Source organism: Cajanus cajan, chromosome 2 (genome assembly GCF_000230855.2).
Source record: "Cajanus cajan strain Asha chromosome 2, NIPB_CcT2T_4, whole genome shotgun sequence".
Taxonomy (NCBI): domain Eukaryota; kingdom Viridiplantae; phylum Streptophyta; class Magnoliopsida; order Fabales; family Fabaceae; genus Cajanus; species Cajanus cajan.
In genome coordinates, this window is record NC_138518.1 from 1,183,734 (window position 1) to 1,206,106 (window position 22,373).

The 22,373-nt window shown below is 27.5% G+C and overlaps 1 protein-coding gene across 1 annotated transcript; it reads left to right on the top strand.

Annotated features, from left to right (window-relative positions):
• The first annotated feature begins 1,711 nt into the window (after window positions 1–1,711).
• On the top strand, window positions 1,712–7,495 carry LOC109809438 (polynucleotide 5'-hydroxyl-kinase NOL9). The gene is made up of 9 exons (XM_020372754.3): window positions 1,712–1,838; window positions 2,752–3,023; window positions 3,111–3,144; window positions 4,142–4,311; window positions 4,444–4,627; window positions 4,738–4,918; window positions 5,265–5,364; window positions 5,933–6,060; window positions 7,303–7,495. Exons 2-9 carry the CDS (start codon window positions 2,762–2,764, stop codon window positions 7,354–7,356), a joined length of 1,113 nt encoding a protein of 370 aa, XP_020228343.2. The 5' UTR covers window positions 1,712–1,838; window positions 2,752–2,761; the 3' UTR covers window positions 7,357–7,495.
• The last annotated feature ends 14,878 nt before the right edge of the window (window positions 7,496–22,373 follow it).

The window sequence follows — 22,373 nt, forward strand, 5'->3', positions numbered from 1 at the left end:
GGATTTTCTTTTTTTTTTTTTTCTTTTTCAATGTATGTTTTCACAATAATTTATTATTAAATATATTTTTCAGCACTAGAAGTTGATTCACGTTTAAGGAAGGTCAGGGGTTTGAATCCTGACTTGTGTATGCAGTCACGTTAAATCTTGGGACTAGCTATCACACTTTTTGAAGTGTTTCCAACGTAGCGAGGAGATTAGTCAGCTGTCGGATACTCCAGGAACGAACCAAACAAAAAAATTTCAAGAGATAATACAATTATATGTTACATTAATATCAAAATATGTTCATAACTAAATAAAACAAATATATACCATAAATTTATCGACATAAATGAAAGTAATTTTTTTAAAAAGTTTTGAAAAATTTATAATTCTAATTTTAGTAATGTTTTATTATTTTTTTAATACCACGTCAAATTTTAATAATTAATATTTTTATGTGAATTATAAATTATTTTTACTTTAAAACTACAATAATTTAAAATTAATGTGATTAATATTTTATGATGTCTTTATCATTTTTTAAATTAATGTGTTATTATATTATATAATTAATATAATTTTAATTTATAAATCTTATATATGAAAATTTATTAGAGAAATTTTTTCGTTTAATCTTTTATAAAAATTATATGATAATAATTAATAAAAATTACAAAAAAAAATTATATAATAATTTTCTTCTTAAATTATTATTGCATTACTGAACACTACTTCCTTTAATACATGTATATTCAAAGGGAGACATAGTAGCTATGGAGGCACATAATCACATAGTACTTTCCTTTTTCACTAGTTTATTATAAATTAGTTATATATTATATAATTATTTTAGTATGCTACACAAACTAAAATATCAGTTATAATAATAATAATAATGTTAGAAAACAACAAAAATATTAAGACTTAAGATAAGATATTCTTTTTAACTTAAAAATAATAACATATTTATAATATTTATTGATATAATTTAGAATTAAATAATTGTTCAATTTTTGAAAAATAATGAATTTTGATTTAAGTCTTTGTAATTATTTATTTATTTTTTATTATTTTAAATTTTGTAAATATTATTTTTAGTCTTTTATAAAACAGGAAAATTGGAGTACACTAAAATATTTTTTAACTAAAATATATACTTTTTTATTTTTTTTTTTTAAAATTGAAACACATTATTTTTAATCTCTAATAAATAACTATCACTTTAAAATAGATAATAACATTTATTTTAAGAATTTATAAAAAAAAAAAAAAAATTAAAAGATATCAAATATGGACATTATAACATTAACAAATATAAAAGATACTTAATATGATTATTTAAATTTTTTAATAAAAAATAGTTAAGAATATTCACATTAAAAAACAACAACTAAAAATAATAGTTCCAATTTTATATAGATGAAAAAAATTATACGAGTCAAAATTAAAACTTTTTAATTTTACAAAATTTAAAAACATGTTTAAATTAAATATATATATATATATATATATATATATATATATATCACATAAGTATTATTATCATTTACAAATATCATTTAGGTCAATCACTTAATCTTTTAATTAAAATAAAAATAATTAAAAATAATTTCATAATAGTGTAAAAGGAAAACAGGAATGGCATATTTTAGTAAGATATAAAAACATACTTATAATTTAATATAAAATTAAAAATAATAATTAATATAAATTTAATTTTTTTTGGAGTAACCATAGAAGTTAGCTTTTCCCAGTCTCAACGAAATAACAAAACCCCTCTTAAATCTTATTCACCTCTCTCACCCTGCTTTGTTCATCAACCTCAACACCACTATTTGCCCTCTCTTCCTTGGGTTAGTTGCCCTTACTCAAGCTATTTCATTCAAATTTCTTCTTAATTTTCTGTGTGCCATTAGGAATTAGAAAAATTATAATATGATTATGCATATGCTTAGTCTATATCATAGCCATGAAAATCTATGTATAGCGCCGTTTTTCTTTCTCGGATGTGGTTTATAGGTAGCTAGCTAATCAATAGTTTCCAGGTATGGTTCCTCACGTGTGTTGATGAATTAACGTGAATCTATTTTAGATATTTAGCGTGCTTGCAAGCTCTGAATAACCTCATCAGAAATATTGGTAACTATTGGTTTTAGGGTTTGGTGGTGATATAATAGGATAGGATATAAGAGCATGATAAAAACATTAGCAATTATTGGTGTTAGGATTCGCTTGATGCCCAAGATATGATATAGTAGAATAATACAAGAGCATGGTAAGTTTTAATTCTATCAAATGTTTGCTGCATAGTGGATAACATTATTGTGTTATCCTATCATGTGTTCGATATTGACTAGATAATGGTGAGTGTGGTGGTGACGATACTGGTGGCAATGGTGATTGCAATAGAGGTGGTGGTGGGAGAGGGAGGGAGGTAGGAAGAGTATCTATCTTATCTTATTGTTTTCTAACCCAACTCCCCTTTCAGGATAAAAATACACTAACAAAATATGATAGACAATAAGATAAGCAAATCATATCTTATTGTTGCACTAAACAATTAATTATAGAATGATAGGATAATTATTCTATTATACCATGTTATATCTTCACAACCAAACAGACCCTTAATTGTTTTATTTTTAAGGATTTAGGGTTTAAGTAAATCATATCCATCTCTTTAAACCATGCCCACCCTTACATCATTTGGAAATTCGCTGAAAAAAAAGTTGTTTTATCAATCAAGGCTGTCTTGCAATTTTACAGAGAAAAAGAGATGGATTCTTCTCCTTCACCGGACATACACATCCCAGAGCAATGGTCAGAGGCTGCAGAGTCCATTGTATACAGTTCAAGGCCTCCTATTATTCTTATATGCGGTGCCAAGAATTGTGGGAAAACAACCTTCTCCCGCTATCTCCTAAATGTCCTTTTGCACAAATACCCCAAAGTAGCTTATCTGGATACTGATGTTGGCCAACCTGAGTTTACTCCTCCTGCTTTTCTTTCACTAACCATTGTTCATAAAGTAACTCCAGGTAGGATCGTGAATCCCTATCTTAATTTTGCATAAAAAGGTTATATAATTTATTTCAAATTTATTCATTTTTTTCCAATTATTTTAGATTTGACAGTTCCATGCATGAAAACACCGGAGAGGTATGAAGTGCTATCTCATCTCATAACTTGGGAGCTGCATCTGTGTTTTATGATTTTATTAATGTTGCTTTGAATTTGAAGTATGAGGAGACAGCTGACTTGCAATGGAATTTAACATCTATTCAGTAGTCACGTATATTGGACTACGTGAAGTTTAGGCATGTTGAATTCTTCTTGTTAAGTAGAGTTGTCTTCGCATCAGATCACTGTTTATATTGACGAATCCCAATATTTTATATTATGATGCTTTTTTATATGATTTTGTTCTGTACACGGTTGTGCCTTTTTTCTGGCGATGCTGTAAGAGTCAAGGGTCCCAGGCATTCTAGTCTCATGTTTTTTTTGTGCGTGGAAGGGGACGGGGATACAGTGGTTAGGATTGGAGGCCTTTTTTCATTGTTGTGAATGATATTTAGGGTATGTTTGGATAAACTTCTCCAGAAAAATTTTTAAGAGAAAAAATAGGAAGGAAAATTGAAATAAACTTTTGTATGATCTAAAAGTAGCTTATGCATAAGTTAAAAATATAATTTTGGAATTTTTTTTTTTTTTTTTTTTTTGGCTTATCAAAACTGCCAAAGGTGGGGGAAAACCAGGCTACAAAGCCCTCATAGCATCCTGCCTGAGCAGGTTCCAGCAAACCCCAGGAGGGGCTTGAAAATGCATAAACTCGACACTATATGCATGAGATAACCCAGCCATATGGTCAGCTACTGCATTGTCTTCACGCATTATGTGAGCAAAACTCACCTCCCAATTTCGATTTTGGAAAAGCTAATACAAAAGAATGTATAAATTAGCTTGTAGAGAAACTTAGTTCATTTTTCTTTCTTATTTTTTTACCTAGAAGTGTTTCTAGAAAAGTTTATCTAAATGAGCCCTTATTGTGTGTTGGATCTTTGTATTCAATCATGTAACTGTTAGGCAATTCGTTGGGTATGATTTGATTGAACATGTGATGGAATCTCTTCAGTAATTGTCATTTATTATGTAACAGGTGCCTTTTCTTTGGTGATGTTTCATCTAAGAGAGATCCATCAACATACTTAAGTTACGTATTTGCCTTGTATGATTATTATCAAAAAGAGTATTGCATCTCTGAGAAGGGAAAAAATCCTTTTAAGATCGAGTTACCTCTTATTGTGAATACTCCTGGCTGGGTGAAAGGTAAGCTCGCTTTTTCACTTTTCTTTTGTACTTTTGCTGCACAGAAACTATTTCTTTTCTAGAATGGTAGCAATATATCATTTGTTATGATTTATAGTACTTGTTCATGGTTTATGTTCTCTTGCATTTCAGGTGTTGGTTATGATGTATTAGTGGACATGTTGAAATATATTTCCCCAACACATGTAGTTAAGATAAGCATATCCAGGGAAAGTAAGAACCTACCTTCCGGTGAATTCTGGTTAGATGGAGAACATGATGAAACAATTAACTTAATTGAAATAAATTCAGCTCATCAGAACTTGTTAAATAGATCGTAAGTTTGAACCTGATCAGAAACTTATCAATTGTGGCTGCTAGTTTGGTTCTTCTTTTTCCATTTTTTATGCATCAAGTATCTTAGAATATGACTATTTGTTCCCCTAGGATGATTGTTCGGAAGGATGCACGTCTCCTACGTGAATTCCGAATAATGGCTTATTTCAGACAGTGCATTTCTAGAGATTCAAGTATTTCTACGATCAAAGAACTTGCACATGCCTTGGCCTCCCACTGTCCTTATGAAGTTCCCATTGCAAGCATAAAGATTCAACATCTTCATTGTGAGGTTGATTTAAATTTTACTAGTTGCCAGTTCTGATTATGAGTCACACCTCAGTTATAATATATGGTTGCTTGATTCCTTGTGATTTGATGGTTTAGAAGTTTTAGTTGCATAAATTTGACCCTTCCCAAGAACCACAATAGTGGAGTCTTGTGATTGAGCTGCCCTTTATATGTTTGGTTTTCATGCATTTTATTCATTTTCAAATATTTTTAATATAAAATATAAATATGAATATTAAATTGGCTGTTTTCTCATTAGGAATTTGAACAATATTTCATATATCTATTTTATTTATATTAAGGTACTGAGAGCAATTTTTTTTTTTGGTCTATCCTTATCTTTGTAGGTCCCAAGCTCTGAAATATTCTTCACTTTGAATGCTTCCATTGTTGGCTTAGCAGTTGATTCTGAAGGACTTGAAAATTTACCATGGTGTCTTGGTCTTGGTAGGTGATTTGAATACTGAATTTTAAAATGTCTCATTATGTCTTGCTCTGAAAGAAGGACATTTTCCTGAAATATTTCGCAAAATTGAAATTTCAAATTTAAAAAGCAATTTTTTAGGTGGTAATAGTATTGCAAACTAGCTGAAAATGCTCAATTCTGTATTTTACAAGTCTTGAAAACATCAAATGCCTCGTAAATGAAATGAGAAGTATAATTATTTATAAAAGAAAAATTAAACTTGTAAATAAAATCACTTTTCAAAATTTTGGTATTAGTATGGCAATCAAAAATACTGTGAGCTAATGTGCATTTGTTAGTTGTAACAAGTTTATCAGTGTCTCTTAGCTTTGCAATAACATTTCAATTCTCAAGTGCAATATAGCTTAACGGATCTCTATCTATTTAGGTTATCATACTTCCAAAAATGTAGAAGATAAAGAAAAATAAAAGTGTATTCATGATTGGTACATATCATACAGTTACTATTCTAGTTTAGTAGTTGTTATGTATTTCGGTCATTCTAAGTATATTCCTTTGTTAAACACATCTTTACTTCTTATGTTTCAGGGATTGTGAGGGGCATTGACATGGTCAAAGGTGTGCTCTATGTCATTACTCCTGTGCCACATAGTTCTTTGGAAAAAGTCAACCTCTTGCTACATGGCTATATCCAAATTCCCTCTTGTTTATTGCAGGCAAGATATTGCTTTACATTCCTTTGTAGAAACGGTAGATAATATGTTAATGTTTATCCAGACTGCTTTCTTTTGTTGTCTTACAGCTTTTTTACTAGTTGTTAGAATGTGTTCTGTTAAATATTTCTATCTATAAGAGCAAAGGGCTGCTTCTGTGAGAGGCAAAGACAACTAACATGGTGAAGCTATCCCTAGAGATATTAGATGAAGTGGTTGCCTGTAAGATTGAGCTGCCTGCCACTAGGTATTTGGCCTATGCTAGGATGAAAGTAACTAGCTGGAGCCACCTTAGATTAGTGTTTTTAGCCAATAAAGTGTTTCTGTGGGTGTCATGATGCGAGTCTGGGAACAAGAGTTGTCCCAAGTTTCTTGTGGTTTTGGCCATTCAAAAGGGAGACATTGCATGTTTGGGAGCAGGAGCTCAAAGTTTCTTGGACTATTGGCAGTCCAACATTGTTTCTCTCTTTCTTGTCTATGCTGTATTGGGTTGTTGGGTTTTTCTGTTCCCTTGGTGATTCTTTCCTATTAAAATGGATTGCAGTTACTTCTCTTCTATCTAGCTGTTTGGATCTGTCTTATTATAAGTTCAGGTCAAAGTTACTGACACTTTTGTGATTTGAAGGGAGTGATAGTTGCCTATGTTCATTTGCTAGTTAGGCTATGTCCTTTATCTTATGTTTTGGGGTTTATTACTTTTAAGGAGGTGGTGTTAGATAATATTTAAGATATATTTAATTATCTTAGAACATGTCTCTTGATCTGTTTCTTTATATTAGTTGGTATATTCTTATTGTTGATGTGGTAGTAGTACTTGACCAATTAGTATAAGGACCTTTTTAGTTAAACTTCTACATAAACACTTTTAGAAATTATTTTTTTTTCCAAAAGATGAAACTAGCTTACGCATAAGTTATTTTGAAAAGTTTTCTCATATTTATTACTCCAAAACATGTTTTTTAATTTATGTATAATCAAATTTTAATTTATGGAAAAGTCAAGATATTCTATTTCTAACACATTACATCTATCAATAATATTTTCAGCTTATTACCTGCCGTCCTTCTTTCTATTTGTCCTTCTCTAAGCCTGAACCTATAATGCTGAACATCAATGTACTACATGTGCTAAAACACATTTTATTCATTTATTTATTTATTTATTATTATTATTATTATTATTCACGATGTCATGATTAAATAATGTATGCTTCTTCTCATGAAAAAAAAAATGACTTCTTTTCAGGTTCAGGGATGTATCTCACCTTACATGTCAGCAAATACTTTGACCACAAACTAGTTATTCATGTGTTTCTATTTTCTGACACTTTGTCATTCCTTATCCAATTACTAGTTTGTAGCAAAGAGTATTGACCCTTTAATTGTTTTGTTTTGTTATTTTATAAAATAAAATATATAAAGGTTATTTATGGTTTTAATCTCTACAAATTGACTGATTTTTATTGACAAAAAAATGTGTCATACGTGATTCTTGTACCAAAAAAATGTTATACTTTTTGTCTCATATATGACATATGTTGAAAAATGGGAGAATGAAAAATGACCTCATAATTTTTAGAGATTTAAAACCTGACTCATTTTACAGAATATATTTTTCTTATAATATAATTTTGTTTTTGTTTATTAACTATTTCAAAATGCTTGTTTGTTCTACATTTAAATTACTAAAATTGCATTTCAATTGTTTGCAATGTTTTGAGAATATTAAATGTTTTAAATCCATTTATTTATTTATATTTTAGTAGGATAATCATTCATTTTAAGGATGAATATGTACTATTGCTTGAAATCGCTAAATCATTGGATGAAACAGTTCATGTCTTTATAACATTGGTTTATTTCTATTGCATGGGGATTATGATGTTGAGCAACTATACTTACGAGGTCTAAACTAGGGCTAGTAGTTAACATCAGATTAAAATTATTATACCACACTTCAATTTAAGCCTCAGTTTTTTCTATATTTTTTTGGTTAATTTTAGTGCTTCAATCTCGGATCGGAGGATATAAAAGATCAGCCAAGAAAAAGCATGTTTATAAAGAGTATAATCATGTTGTTTTCTGTTATATGCTTTTTATGTGTAGAATCAACTGCTCTTGAATTCTTACTGGCTTTATATATATTATTGATTTATGTATTAAAGTCATTTAACTCAATGATTAGATTGATAAAATTTAATATAAAACATGAATTATTGAGTGAAATAAATCTAAATAAATTTATTATTGTAATAGAAAATGAATTATCTTTATTCTTTTTAAGTAGACTATTGTTAATTTTTAGCTTTTCATTTGTGAAAATGTGTTGTATGAGATCAAAAGGAGATATTTCTTTCTTTGAAAAAAATCACATATTACATATTTTCATAAATGATGAATTATAAGATACTGATATTTATTATATACTTTTAATATGTTATTTCACTATAAAATGAAAATAGTTTATTATTTATTAAAAAATATATAATATAGGTTTTTTTTATTTTTCTGCAAATTAATGATTTATTTATTTTATGACTTATATTTCTTAAGCATTTTTTAATCTTGTTTATAAATATTATTTTGTTAGTTTCAATGTTATAATATATAAATATTTTATATATTATATTTTTTATTTTAGCAATTATTAAATTATTTTAATCGATTACTTACAATATACAATAGTTTAAAATATTTTTTATTTTTACTTTATTTTTTTTAATATCTTTGTATAAGACATTATAAAGCCATTTTTATCTTTTCAAAATTGTTGTAATTTTTTTTTCTTCATATTTTAAAAGATTACAAGGAGAATATTATTTTATTTATCCCGGAGTGAAATGTTTCTTTAATTAAACATGGGAATACAAAATTGGGTTGTCTTCTAGCTGTTCCGCATTTTATTTTACTGAAATTTCTTATATACAACTTGTAAGCTAATGATTGATTGAATGTGAACTGAACTAGTTTGATTGGACCGTAAAATTTAGTCATACTTTAAGGTCTTCGACTCTCATTAAAGATGTATTAAGTAAAAATAAATTAAATACAAAACACCTTTATTATTATTATTATTCCCCTTTTATTCTATTATTTATTTTTTGAATACTTTTAATTTTTATTTCTAATTTATACTTTTAAGAAACTGCACTTCACAAATGTTTCGATATGCCTAAAATGTCTTATATCGCTTAGGAATCAAAATTAAGAGTAGTTTATAAATATTTTCTTTCTTTAATCTACTGAGGTGTCTTTTTAAGAACAAAATCATAACAGTCCGACAAGTGTCAAAACAGACAATATCTTAGATACGATGACCTTAATGATGATAGCAACTTACGGTCAGAACATTGGTACTAAAAATAGGATCTAGATCACTCTTGTCCCTTAGCTTCGACTAGGGGTCTTGTTCCGATATATCTAAAAAGTCTCATTACTTAAGAATTGAGATTAATGATAATTTATAAACACTTTCTCTCATTAACCCACTAAGATATCTTTTCAAGAACAAAACTGTGACGATCCAATAAACGTTAAAGCGGATAACATCTCAAAAACAATGATCTTAACGATGACAATGGACATAGGTCGGAACAACAAATTTCCTTCCTAGTACACTCATTCTCTTTTTTCTTACACTCATCGCTCACCCCATTTCACTCTATTTGCTTTGAGATAAACGCTGTCAACTATTGTCCAAACAAATTCAGAATTAGCTTCACGATCTCATCCCAAAAACCAAAATAAAAATGAGTGTATGACGATAAATTGAAATTATGCAAGAAAAGGGGGAAAATGTTGGACAAAGACTTGAAGTGGTGCTTTTGCAAAGACACCAAACTCTCATGTCTGCGATTTTCATAAAGTACGTTTTGAATACCCTTTTTATTTTTGTTGGTCTTAACCACACGTATTGTTATGCTGGAGTCAAATAAAATTATATCTTCCAATGATAAAACTTTTTCTTTATATAACTATATATTTAGAACTTGAAATCAATATCACTGTTTAAGGTGAAATAATTATGTCAATGAATTCACAAATTTGGTAGATAGGTGGGCACTTGGAGGAATGAATTAAATCATTTCAAAAATAATTTAAAACTTATTTGATAATTAATTTATTGAACTTGGTTTATGAATTAAATGAGTTGAAGTTAAGTTAAAAATTAAACTTAATAAATAAATAAGTTGAACTTGAGTTACATATTATTTAACTTATTTGGATAATGAATCAACTTAATTGATATATAAATTTAATTTATATAATTGACTTTTTATTTGATACTAGTTTACTAAATTAAAAAAAAAAAAAAAACATTCAAAATGTAGTTATAGTTAATAAGGATATAAGAAGTGAGCATTTTAAGGTTTCTTAGTTATGGATTCAATTTTTTATTATTTTATGTAAGGTTGAATAATTTTTATCATGTTAACTTTAATTATAATTAATTTTTTTTTATCATACCTTTTAGTCTTGCAAAGTTAATAGAATAAATTATATTTTTCTTTTAAAAAATATTATGTTATCTAAAATATATTAATATATTAAAAATTTGAAATTTATATTAAAAAAAACATGACTTAATTCATGTGATTCAAACTAACGAACTAAATCGAGTTATTCAAGAGTTTGAATCTTGTCAAGTTCGAGTTATAAAAATAGTTTATAGTGAACTCAAGTCGAGATTCAAGTTGAATCAAATATTATCAAATAGTTTATAGTTAACATAATTTTACTTATTTTTATCCCTAATTCACACATATAATTAAAAATTTGGTATAAATTTCTACCTTTTTCATAGGTGTAAATTCAAATTTTATGACATTATTTTCATTACTTGATGGATAACCCTTTTAAAAAATATTTATGGCTTAAGAATTAGCTAAATAATGTTAGAAATCTGGTGGTGGTAACATATATGGGTTGTTGAATAAAATATACACTTCGAACAACCCACACATTAGTTAGGTTGTGTTTGATACTACTCCATTGGAGTACCTCACACGTTGCTTGTTTATTATTGACTGAGTTCATGTAAAATTTGACCTAAAATAATAAATGAGAGTATTAAATAACATGCTAGAACTTACTAGCATTTTCTCCACTAAAATTGTGGATACGCCATGGCAGTGTCTAATTACTAAATTAGGGGACCAAAGCAATTATGAGGGGACTACTTTATCAAAATCTATACCCAATTCAATTCCATTCATACCAAAATATATTCTTCATTTCCACAACACATTTCCATGTTTACTTTTTTCTTGCCATTTTTCTTCTAACCATAGACTTCTTTTGGATAAGATGTACCTAAGTGACTTTCTTCACTTGGGTTGTTAAGAGTTTTTTTTTTTTTTTTTTTTATCTATCATAAGTACAATAATAATATCAAGTTAAACTTATGATTATGTATATTCTACTATAATTTTTTTTATCATTATACCGTTTTTAGTGATCTACTAAGAGTCTATTTAAGGAAGCGTTTATAAATTTAATTTGTATTATGATGTATTTTTAATTCTACAATTATGTAAAACAATTCTTTAAGGCAAGATTAAATATGTGAATATTTGTCTTAATTGCATAATTGATAATATATTTGCTCAAAATAGATCCATGTTTAGAATAAGCTACAGAAGAAGTAGCTTATGAGTTTTTTTATATTTTTAATTTGATGTGAAAAAATAGTGACATTTGAGTTGAAAATGTATATCCAAGCACGCATCAAACTATGTTATCTCGCATTTCAACGAGTTTGTAATAATTCAATGTAAATTCAAATATATATATATATATATATTTATTTGAATTTAAATATATATAAATTTAAATATATTTTTATTCTTCAAGTTTGGTATGTATTTTTGATCTTTCAAATTTAAAATTTGTGTTTTTAATCCTTAAAATAACAAAAGTTATTATTTTAGTTCCTTTCAATTTTTTATTATCAGTTATGATATTAAGTAGTGACTAAAATAATATTTATTGAGATTATAAAATAAAAAAATTAAATTTAAGGAAATAAAATAATATTTTTGATATCTATGAATTTAAAATAAAAAAATTTAATTTAAGAACCTAAAATATATATATATCTTAAATTTGGAAGATTAAAAATATAATTAAATCTATTATGTGTTTAGATTGTGGACTACAGAACTTGAAAGTACATAAAAGAAGTATTAATTGATTTTATCCAAACATGTATTTACTGCATGTTTGGATGAACATTTGCAAAGTTGATTTTACAAAATTGATTTTGGAATTATATAATTTATATTTGAATGTTTTTACAAAATTAATAGATAAAATTAATATATATTTTGGTATTTCATGTAAAAGCCACTTGAAGTCGTTTCAAGTCAAAATCTAATTACGAACTAAAAATAAATCCTCAATATAAAACAAAATTGTTAACATTTATCTAAAATATGGATTTGAGAAGTGTCAATTTATCTTCAATATAAAATTAAATCAGGCTATTGTTTATTTTATATATATATATGTATATTAGATACATATAGAATATAGTTTTTCACACTTGAAGAGAATATAAAGTTATAAGTTGTACCTAAATTAACGAAGTTTCTCACATTTGTAGCGTGAATGCTTGACTTTGATGTAGATTCTAGCACAACACAATGAAAGATTCTTAAAGATATTTGTTGTATATCCAACTTTAACATAACTTTTAACATGGGGGCATGTATGTCTAATCAATCAATCAAGATATACTTAATGAGCAAATTAAGGGCTTAATATTTCCGCATTCATCGTCTTAATTTGTTTGGTACTGTTGTGTTAATTTGAGAGATTGATCCTCTTGAGGTTAAATAACCCTATATAGTTCAAAAAATAATAATTAAAAAAAAACCCTATTTATGGTGCTACCATATATAGCTTCTGACCCTATTGCTTCATCTAAGACATAGAGCAAGATTGTTTGTTTGTTTGTTTGTTTATAGTACCACTTGCTTTGTCACCACTGTTCTGCCTGCAGCAGGGCTGTTTCAGCTCTTGCGTATATCATGGAATGTATCTATGCCCCACCTAACTTTATTCAAATGTCACCACATCATAATAATAATAAATAATGATCTATTTGAATCAATAAAATATTGATCTAGCTTCATATGTTATAAGATCGTGACTTTGATTTTTACCATCAACTTTAATATTTTGTTGATGACTAATTTGTAAGTTTAGCTGTCATCATTAGGGATGATAAATACTTGTAATACTTGAATTCGTTCTGATTTTGATAAAAAATACTCAATTTGATTAAATATGGTAAAATTTGATATATTAAATTGAATACAGGTATGGATATATACTTACTCGTCTCGTACCCGTATCTATCTCCTTTCCTATTCTTGTTTCCATTCTTAATTTAATACTTGTTTTTAATTTAATGTGTTAAATTTTTTTGATATTTTATTATGTGTGATTATTTATTATAATATAAAATAGAAAATTAATTTATAAATATTAAGTATTTTTACAAAAAAATAATTTTTGACGTATACGAGTATGCCCGATGCCTGACAGGGATGGAAATGAGGATAAAAATTATATATCTAACGAGTACGAAAACAGAAACAAAAATAAGTTTGACTCGCAAGAAATAAGAATGGGTATCATGAAACATGTACCCAATCCGGCATATTGTCATCCCTAATCACCATAGAATGACACTCTTTGAGTTTTGAAAACTCAAGTAACCTGAAATTTTAATAATAATGTGTGTTAAGATTATTGTTTCTTGTCTCTACCTATAGGCATTCAATATCCTTGTATGGCTAGCTAGCACATATGCAAGGTCTTCACATTGTGCATACTTTTTGAAAATTTATATTCTTCTGTCTTGTCACTGGCGTTTGGTAAATTTATGATTTTATCTTTTTTGTGCTTCAAATTCTAAACAGTTGTTTATTGAAAAAATATTGTGATTTTATTTAATATCTAAGGTTTAAATCTGTTTTTTTTCTGTCAAGTATAATAATTATATAATTTAAATTTTTTAGGGTTTTCATGTCGGTATGTTTAAGGAGAAAATTGGGTCATAATATTCCCAAAGCTGAAAATCTCATGAAAACATGCAATATTTAGGTTAGGACAACCATTATCCTTTATTAAGTCCCAATAAAAAATGATTAAAATAATGGGTTAGATGCAAGATAAAATTCTGTTTAGAATTTAAATTGATTAGAAAAACAATTATAAGGGCATATATAAACTAAACATGTTGATGACTAGTTGAATAAATAATTGAAGTATAATTATTTGATCCACTCTGATCTGATATTTTTCAGAACCTAATCATTTCTCATAGCACTAACACTATCCGTATGGAACATTGTTCATTTTCTTCTTTTTCCTGTCTGTACTGTTTCTTCATTTGTTCCTTATATCCTAATCATAATTTATTTTCTTTTTGACTTGTTTAATTCCTTAATATATAAACATAAAATCATATTAGCTGTGCATCGTACCCGAAAAAAAAAATATTTATTCTTTAAGAACATTTCAAAATTATTACAAATATAAACCAAAACAATCCCAATTTCATTTCAAACTCTGAAAAAAGTAAGACATTATAGACAGAGAATCAAAATTATTATTATTATTTTTTTACACGAGATCTTTTGCTTTGAATTGGGTGATTTAATATTCGGATTTCTTAGTTGCTGGACACGAGCATGTGTAATTCAGTGATACAGTTCATCTTTTGGCTCATCCTTTGTAAACTTAATTTTAAATTAAATTCATTTAGGTTAAAAAATTATTTTAAAGTAGTACTCACTCTACAGAAATAAATCCCATTTAAGAAAAGATACACTAAGAAATAAAATAATTAATGTTATATTAAAATATAATAACATCAGTTATTTTTAAATATTAAAACTGTGGTTAATTTGAGATAGAAAAAAATATATTTTGTAGTAATTTTTTTATTTTTTATTTGTTAGAGTCTCTTTCAACAATATTATTTTCTTTTCACAAAATTCAATCGGAAATCTCTCTTAAGATATTTGAGAGCAGCTTAATTTGAACTAACAGCTTATTCATATTATTCTATGTAATATCTTCTTGATGGTTTTTAATTGTCTATTTATTAGTAAATTTTTTATTTTTTATTTCCAAAATTAAGAACAATGATATTTTTTTCCCTAAATTATACACTTACTTTTTATCTATTTTTTAATTAATTTACACATTAATAACCCAATATGTACTTATCATACACTAAAAATAAAAAATGTAATAGAAAACATAAAAAAATTATTATATCTCTTAATTTAAGTATAAAAATATAAATTATTAAAATCAGTTTAGTAATGCGAGTTAGATAAAATGCACATAATTTTAGACTATAATTCTAATGTGTTTATTGTAATTTTTGATAAAAAAAATATTTAAAAGGTGTACAATTTAACTTAAATTAAATCTTCTTAAAAAAACTTAAAGTATATCAAATATCTAAATATTTCTCTATAGTAGCATTAATTAACATATTACCGGTTCCACCGGTACAAAGTTTGACAATAATACGTTAACAGTTACGCAAACGACGTCGTATAGCTCCCCTTCGTGATCAGACTCTGCACAAGTAACACGATTCCCAAGAAATCAATTTAACACATTAATTAATTAATTAAAAAAAATAAACCAAAATAGAAGGACAAAACAGTAATTTTACCTTAAAGTCCAATGGCGGGAAAAAGAGCCGTTGCTGCTCAAACCAACGAAAATTTGGTGCCAAAACCACACAGCCTCTCTGCCCGTAAAACCCCGGTCACCCCTTTCTCTCACTCTCACTCTCTTTGTTCCCACCAAAATCCTAAACTCAAAACAAAACCCCTTTTCTCATATTCCCTCTTCCTTTTCTCATTCTTCCATTCCCACCCAAAAGTCCAAACCTTTTCTCATTTCCCTCTTTTCTTCCACATGGGCTTCTCCCACTCCCACCTTGAACTGGAATCCAAGAAGTGGCTCATTGCAAGAATTGCCATCTGACTACCAAAGCCCATAAACACAAAGTGCATCGTCGGTGGTGGTACAGATAACACCACCGACAAGGAAGTGTATTCCATGACGCCGAAGACTAAGGAAGCTAGCATACCAAAAAAGCTACCTTATCCTTCGACGTCAAGGAAGCACGTCACGATAGTATAATACTATCGCGACAAGTGTCATGAAGAATAATTTTGAAAAGATCTTCAAGAATCATGTTAAGAAAGTTGAATGATTTGATTTCATTCAACTAACTAGACATGAATTTTAAAGGAAGATTTGACTTTTCTAAAGTGAATAATATGTTTAAGAAAATAAAATAAGTAATTTTTATAATTGATAAATAATTAATTATTGATATTATATATACAAGCATAACAATTATGCATGTGTTCACGACATTACAAGCACATATAAAATAAATTATTATGTATATATATGTGCTTGTGATACCATTTGTAATTGGATAAAAAAAATTATGTTTATGATAGTTTCTCAAACAATGAAATTACTTTGTTTATATTTATTTTAGAGGGCTTAAGATTTTTGTTTTGGAGGCTTGTTATTCCTCTTTCTTCTACAAAACAAGTAACAAGAACTTGTGTATAAACTTGGGGAAAAAATGATATTTAGAGTTAGAAGTTAGAAAGGGGTACAGGGTATTATGTAGTTTATTTACTTGGTTTTGTTTTTTATTAATGAGAATCTATGAAAGGAATATTGAGATTTTGGTATATTTGGGTCAAATCATGGGATTCTAATGAGAGTGAGTGAGAGAGGGTTGACATTGTTTTGGGTTGTGTGCTTTCTTTTGTGGTGCAATATTTAGTCTTTTGAAGAGGGTGTGGTTTAGTTTTGTGCAGCTTTTGCTTCTGTTTTTGGGATCAGTTGGTTGGTTGTCTAACTTTTGTTGCTCTATCTATTTTGTTGCCAGATACCTAATTGTGTTAGGTGTCTTAGGCCAAAAGGGCTTAGTGATCCACTAGTACCTAATGCTTTCAGTTTTGATGCTCCATAGTTTGTTATACTTGTACTTAATGCCAAGCTGTTGTAGTAGTTGGAGTTTTTGACAGGTGAAATTTGGTCCTGAGTTAGCAAATTTTGATGATGAAATTGTGCATACACTGGCTGCGTAGTACTAGTGTGACATGCCAAACCCAATTTTTGTAAATCTTCAGAAGAAGAGAAGCTTTTCCTGACTCAATTTCTTTCTCTCTTTGGTTACCCTATTGCATTATTATCCTCACCACAAATGCACCAAGGAATTCCACTAAAAATGAAAGATTTTTTAATTATTTTGTTTCTATAAATATGATCGATACATCATTTTAAAACTGACAATTAAAGATTAATCTGTGTTCATAAGAAATAATTTCTATTGATCAAATATTATTTTAACATAGACCATAATCAAACTTAAGAACATCAAGTCTTATATTCTAGTACAAATTTTACAATTATTGAATTAAGAGATTTTGTTGGAAGATTTGTTTAGTTTTAAGGAATAACTGATTTTTTTTCCTCCAAAAAGATCTTTTAGGGTTTTTAGAGTTATTTTAAACGCAAAAATAAATAAAACCAAACATGTTTTTATATAGTGTACATATAAATTAATTGATACAGACTTGTTTTAATTTAGTTAGTTTAAGTCAAGCCTATTTAGTGAATGATATGTGGTTTATAAAAAAGAAAAAATTCACGCGTGTTTTATTTATTTATTTATGAAAATTCAAATAAGTTAAAAGAAAGAATAATTATAAAAGTCTTATGACACGTTTGGTTGCGCGTGATCGATAATTCTATATAGTTTAAACGATGTTATTTGGTTCGATTAAAAGTCGTAATTTATTCTCTTCATCGACATTTTGAGTGGCCTCAAAGTTTGATATGCTTTGTCATTTTTTGAAAAAGGTTATAATTTTTTTTAGATTCTCTACAAGCATTTGATTCAAATAAAATTAACTCAAGAAACACCGGTTCTAACACAAGTTTCATTAAAAAATGTAAAAGGGTTTTGCTTTCTCGATCTTAAGTTGCAACTTCTTTACTTTTTACCCTAAAAAAACATTTTTCTTTTCCCAACTCTTAAGGTATAAATATTTTAGGAGGAATGATGAATAGAAAGAAGAAAAAAAATATAAAAAGGATGCATAAAAATTGGGTATATAAAAATTGAATCTTGAGATAAATACAAAGAAAAAGGAAAAGTATACGTATAATGGATATGAAAAATTGAAAATTAGAAGATTAAGAAAGGAAGAGTTGTACTCCCTCCAATTCTTGGAGTTCGTAGCTAGGTTTCAAGTTTCAACTCAATAGTTTTTTTCCACTAAACCCCATACACAAAAGTCATAAACGCAAGCGTGTATTGAACACGGGGTCAAAGTGTCTCAATAAGTACCCTAAAGCAACCTCACCCCATGGAAAAGAATATCTTTTTAATGGCTAAGATGCTGCACAAATTGAGAGATTGTGACAAAGTAAAATCAACCTCTTCCAACCTTATTAATACCAAGCACCTTTTACATCCTCTACCACTCTTGCTTTAATCTTCTTCTTTGCCCCACCCACTTTTGCTTACCCTTGCACTCTAGGGCCAGGGCCAGGGCCAAGGCCAACTCCATTATAACACTTATTAAAAGAGAAAATAATTAAGGGAAGTACATTAGATGACTAGAATCCTATGCAAATGTTACCATTCAAGAATGACTTAAACATCACAATTAATACCATTTATACCAACCGTGTGTAGGTCACTTGGTTGGTCGGGTAGATATTTGAGTTGTTGTAAATTTCTCATACTAAATTTTGATTATTATGATTAAAAAATTAATAAATTTAATAATCATGCACCGAAATTATAAAGTCATTTTATACTTTCAACTAATAAGATATCATAATCAGTATGATTTTTCATTTAAAGAAAAAAGGTTATGTGATATAAGTGTAAAATAGTTCTTTCCTATCATCTAATTACAAATATAATTACAATGTTGATATTATTAAATTTTATAATAAATACCTTATAAGTTATATCAATGATGATTTTTAATATGTTGATAATGTAAAAAAAAAATTATATCGATAATATATAATAATTAAACTCTTTTATTTTCGAAAAATTAATATCATTGATGCTCTTGTATATGTAGTGTGAATTTTTGTTTGGTATGTGATTTGTGTGGATAAGATTTGTGTGCATGTACCTATCATGTAGCATGAATCTTTAATTAGTTTAATGAGTGGAGAGGATACGGTTTCTCATGAACAAGGGATTTGTTTAAAAGGTGATGATGAAAGAGCTTACCTAATCTGAGGTTCTCTTTGGTGTTGAATAATATATAAGAAAGGGTTTCTAGGGATTAGGGTCCTTTAAAGAAAGCACACACTAAAGTTGTAGTAAATGGGGTCATTTTAGATGGCTCTTACTTTGTCACATTGTGGTCATTTTAGAATTGGATATATGCAATGGGGTTTCTAGTTTCTACCATGATGGGCACCACATGATGCTGCCAATTATAAATAAGTAAATAAAAAAAAAAATCTCTATCATATTACTTTTGACTTTGCCTCTTGCTTCCTTCCAGGAAGCAACTCATTGTCTAATGAGATTTGGGTTTTTGTTATATATTTGTGCTATCACATTCTTAGCAATCGACCAAATTAGTTAGCATGACTAAAATATTAAACCTTATAGCTTCTACTACGTAAATATGTTGGTGCTTGTCAAAATCATTCACCTTAATTTAAATTCCAATTAAGCCTACAAAATAGGTAGCACATGTAGCCATCATGTCAGCAATTACTAATATCACTCATGTAACTCTAAGAATAGGCAAACCAAACCAACATTCTTCAACTCTTTCTATTTAAGAAGCAATAATAATTCTAAGTTTCGGTTCTTCCATTAGGTTGGTATTTTTATTTTATTTTATTTTTAGTCTCACAAAATTATATTTTTCATTTTAGTTCTTATAATTTATCATTTAATTTTTTAGTCCTTGCAATATATGTCTACATAAATGACACATGGTGTAATATGTAATATTTTGTTTATCTTAGTCATCATTCAACAAAAGTTTTCAAATGGTAAGGTCTATAAACATAAAAAATAATAATATTACAGGTATTAAAATATTAAAAATAATTTGATAGAAATTAAAAATAAAATTTCCAAATTATAGGAATTTAAAATATATTTTTTATTATAAATAATTCTTAGTTCAACAGTTTAACAATTTGATATTTTTTCGATGATTATGCATGCTAAATTTCATATAAATAAGACATTTGTAATTATATATATATATATATATATATATATTATCTTTTGCAATATTATATTTATATAGGAAGATCATTTGAATTCAATCCTTCACGTAATAACTTCATGGGTGTTTAATTTCAAGTAGGTCATTTAATATCATATTTAATTTGATTTTAAGTAAATATTATTAATGTGTTTTAAATTGAAATTGATTTCGAATTAAAATAATTTTAAATATGAAAAAATTATACTAAAATTTATTATTAATTTATTTTAGAGTAAGAACATCTATGTATAAATTGTTTCACTTTGAAAAATAAATTTTATCGAAAAAAATCAATTTTATTAATCTAATCTTACACATGAATTCCATGTTGTGGATTATTTTGACACATGCAAGGACATTTGCAGAAAATTAATTAGGACACGTGTGTTCATGTGTTTGATATAGTGAACAAATTTTCATGAGAGAAACTAGAAAGGAACATTTTTGTAGCTTTCAAATTATCTTTTTCTAATTGGAACTAACCTAGCAGTCCTTTTCGTTAAAAATATATACAACTCCTGAGTTATAATGTCCATCCTTTGATTTGATTGAATTTTGTTTTTGCACATTTATCCTCAGAAACGAGTTAGTGGTTGTCAACATTGTGAAAACTCTTAACTAGTTCTTGGACATATATGTTCTCAAGTTACATATGTATTCTTTTGTGGGGACCCAAAATATACAAAACACAAAAAGTATTAAATCAAAAGAACTATTAATATTGTTGAATCAAATATTTCTCAAATATTGGGGTTCAGCATTGGGCATCGATGTTCATAAGTTTGTTTCCCAACCTCTATTTTTAACTATAGACACAATTAATGGACTTGTGTCGATGTTTATGAGAAGAATTGAACATAATCCTATTAATATTTTAATTAAATCCATGTATATATTTTAACTTATAATATATTTAATTTCACTTTTGGCAATTCATTATTGTCATTTCAAAAATTTGCTTTGTCTCTTATTTATTATTATTTTTTTTAACTTTGATCGATCCTTGTTATTTTGATCGTACAATTTTAGGGATGTGTTAAATTAGGATTTATTTATTTTAAATATAAAAGTATTTTGTAAAATTTAATAAAGATGAATAATTTTTTTAAAATGTCAAATTCGTTGATATTCAAATAAAACTTGCATTAAAAACATAGAAACTTGATTTGTTATTTTGACTGTACAAATTTGCGTTGCTTGTTGGCACTTCTCAAGTAAATGAGTATTGACAGAGAGACAGAAGGAGTTCATTCATATTCATGGTGTTCAGCAGAAGACAAGGTGCTATGCTGACACGTGCTCATGTCATTTAAGGACACTTATGACTCCAAGCTTATTTTTTCGACATTTCTTTATTATTATTATTAGATAAGAAATGACATATTCATAACTATTAAACAGAAAATCAAGTATTAGTATCTAGTTAATGATTAATGAAATGACATATTCACCTATTACTGAAATGATTACTGAATATTATTCTAGTTAGTGGCTACTTTTCTTTAAAGTATAATTACAACTATAGTGTATAGATAACAAAATTTGTAGAAATGTATATGACGTGAAGAAGAGGTATGAGTGAAATGAATGTACAAGTACAGCATGCAGAGTTTTGACACATAGTGGAGTTACTAATTAGCGTTTATCAGTATGCAGGATTCTGAACCCCAATCTGGTACCCTTTGCAATGACGTGACATTTCACTACGGATTGTAGCCTCTATAGCATGGTCCTCTCTCTACCCTCTATATACACAACAAGTACGAATTTTTAACGTAAATAATATTTTTTTTAAAAAAATTACAAAAGTAACGTGTGTGCAAATTTATTTATCGAAGTAGAACTAATTACTGTTCATGCTTAGAATTCGGCCGGGAAATCGAATTCTAAGCTTCAATATATATATTTTTTTTTTGTTCTCAGAATTTGGTTCTCCGGGAACCAAATTTTGAGTTGTTTAAAATTTTTTTATTTTATTTCGGGTTTG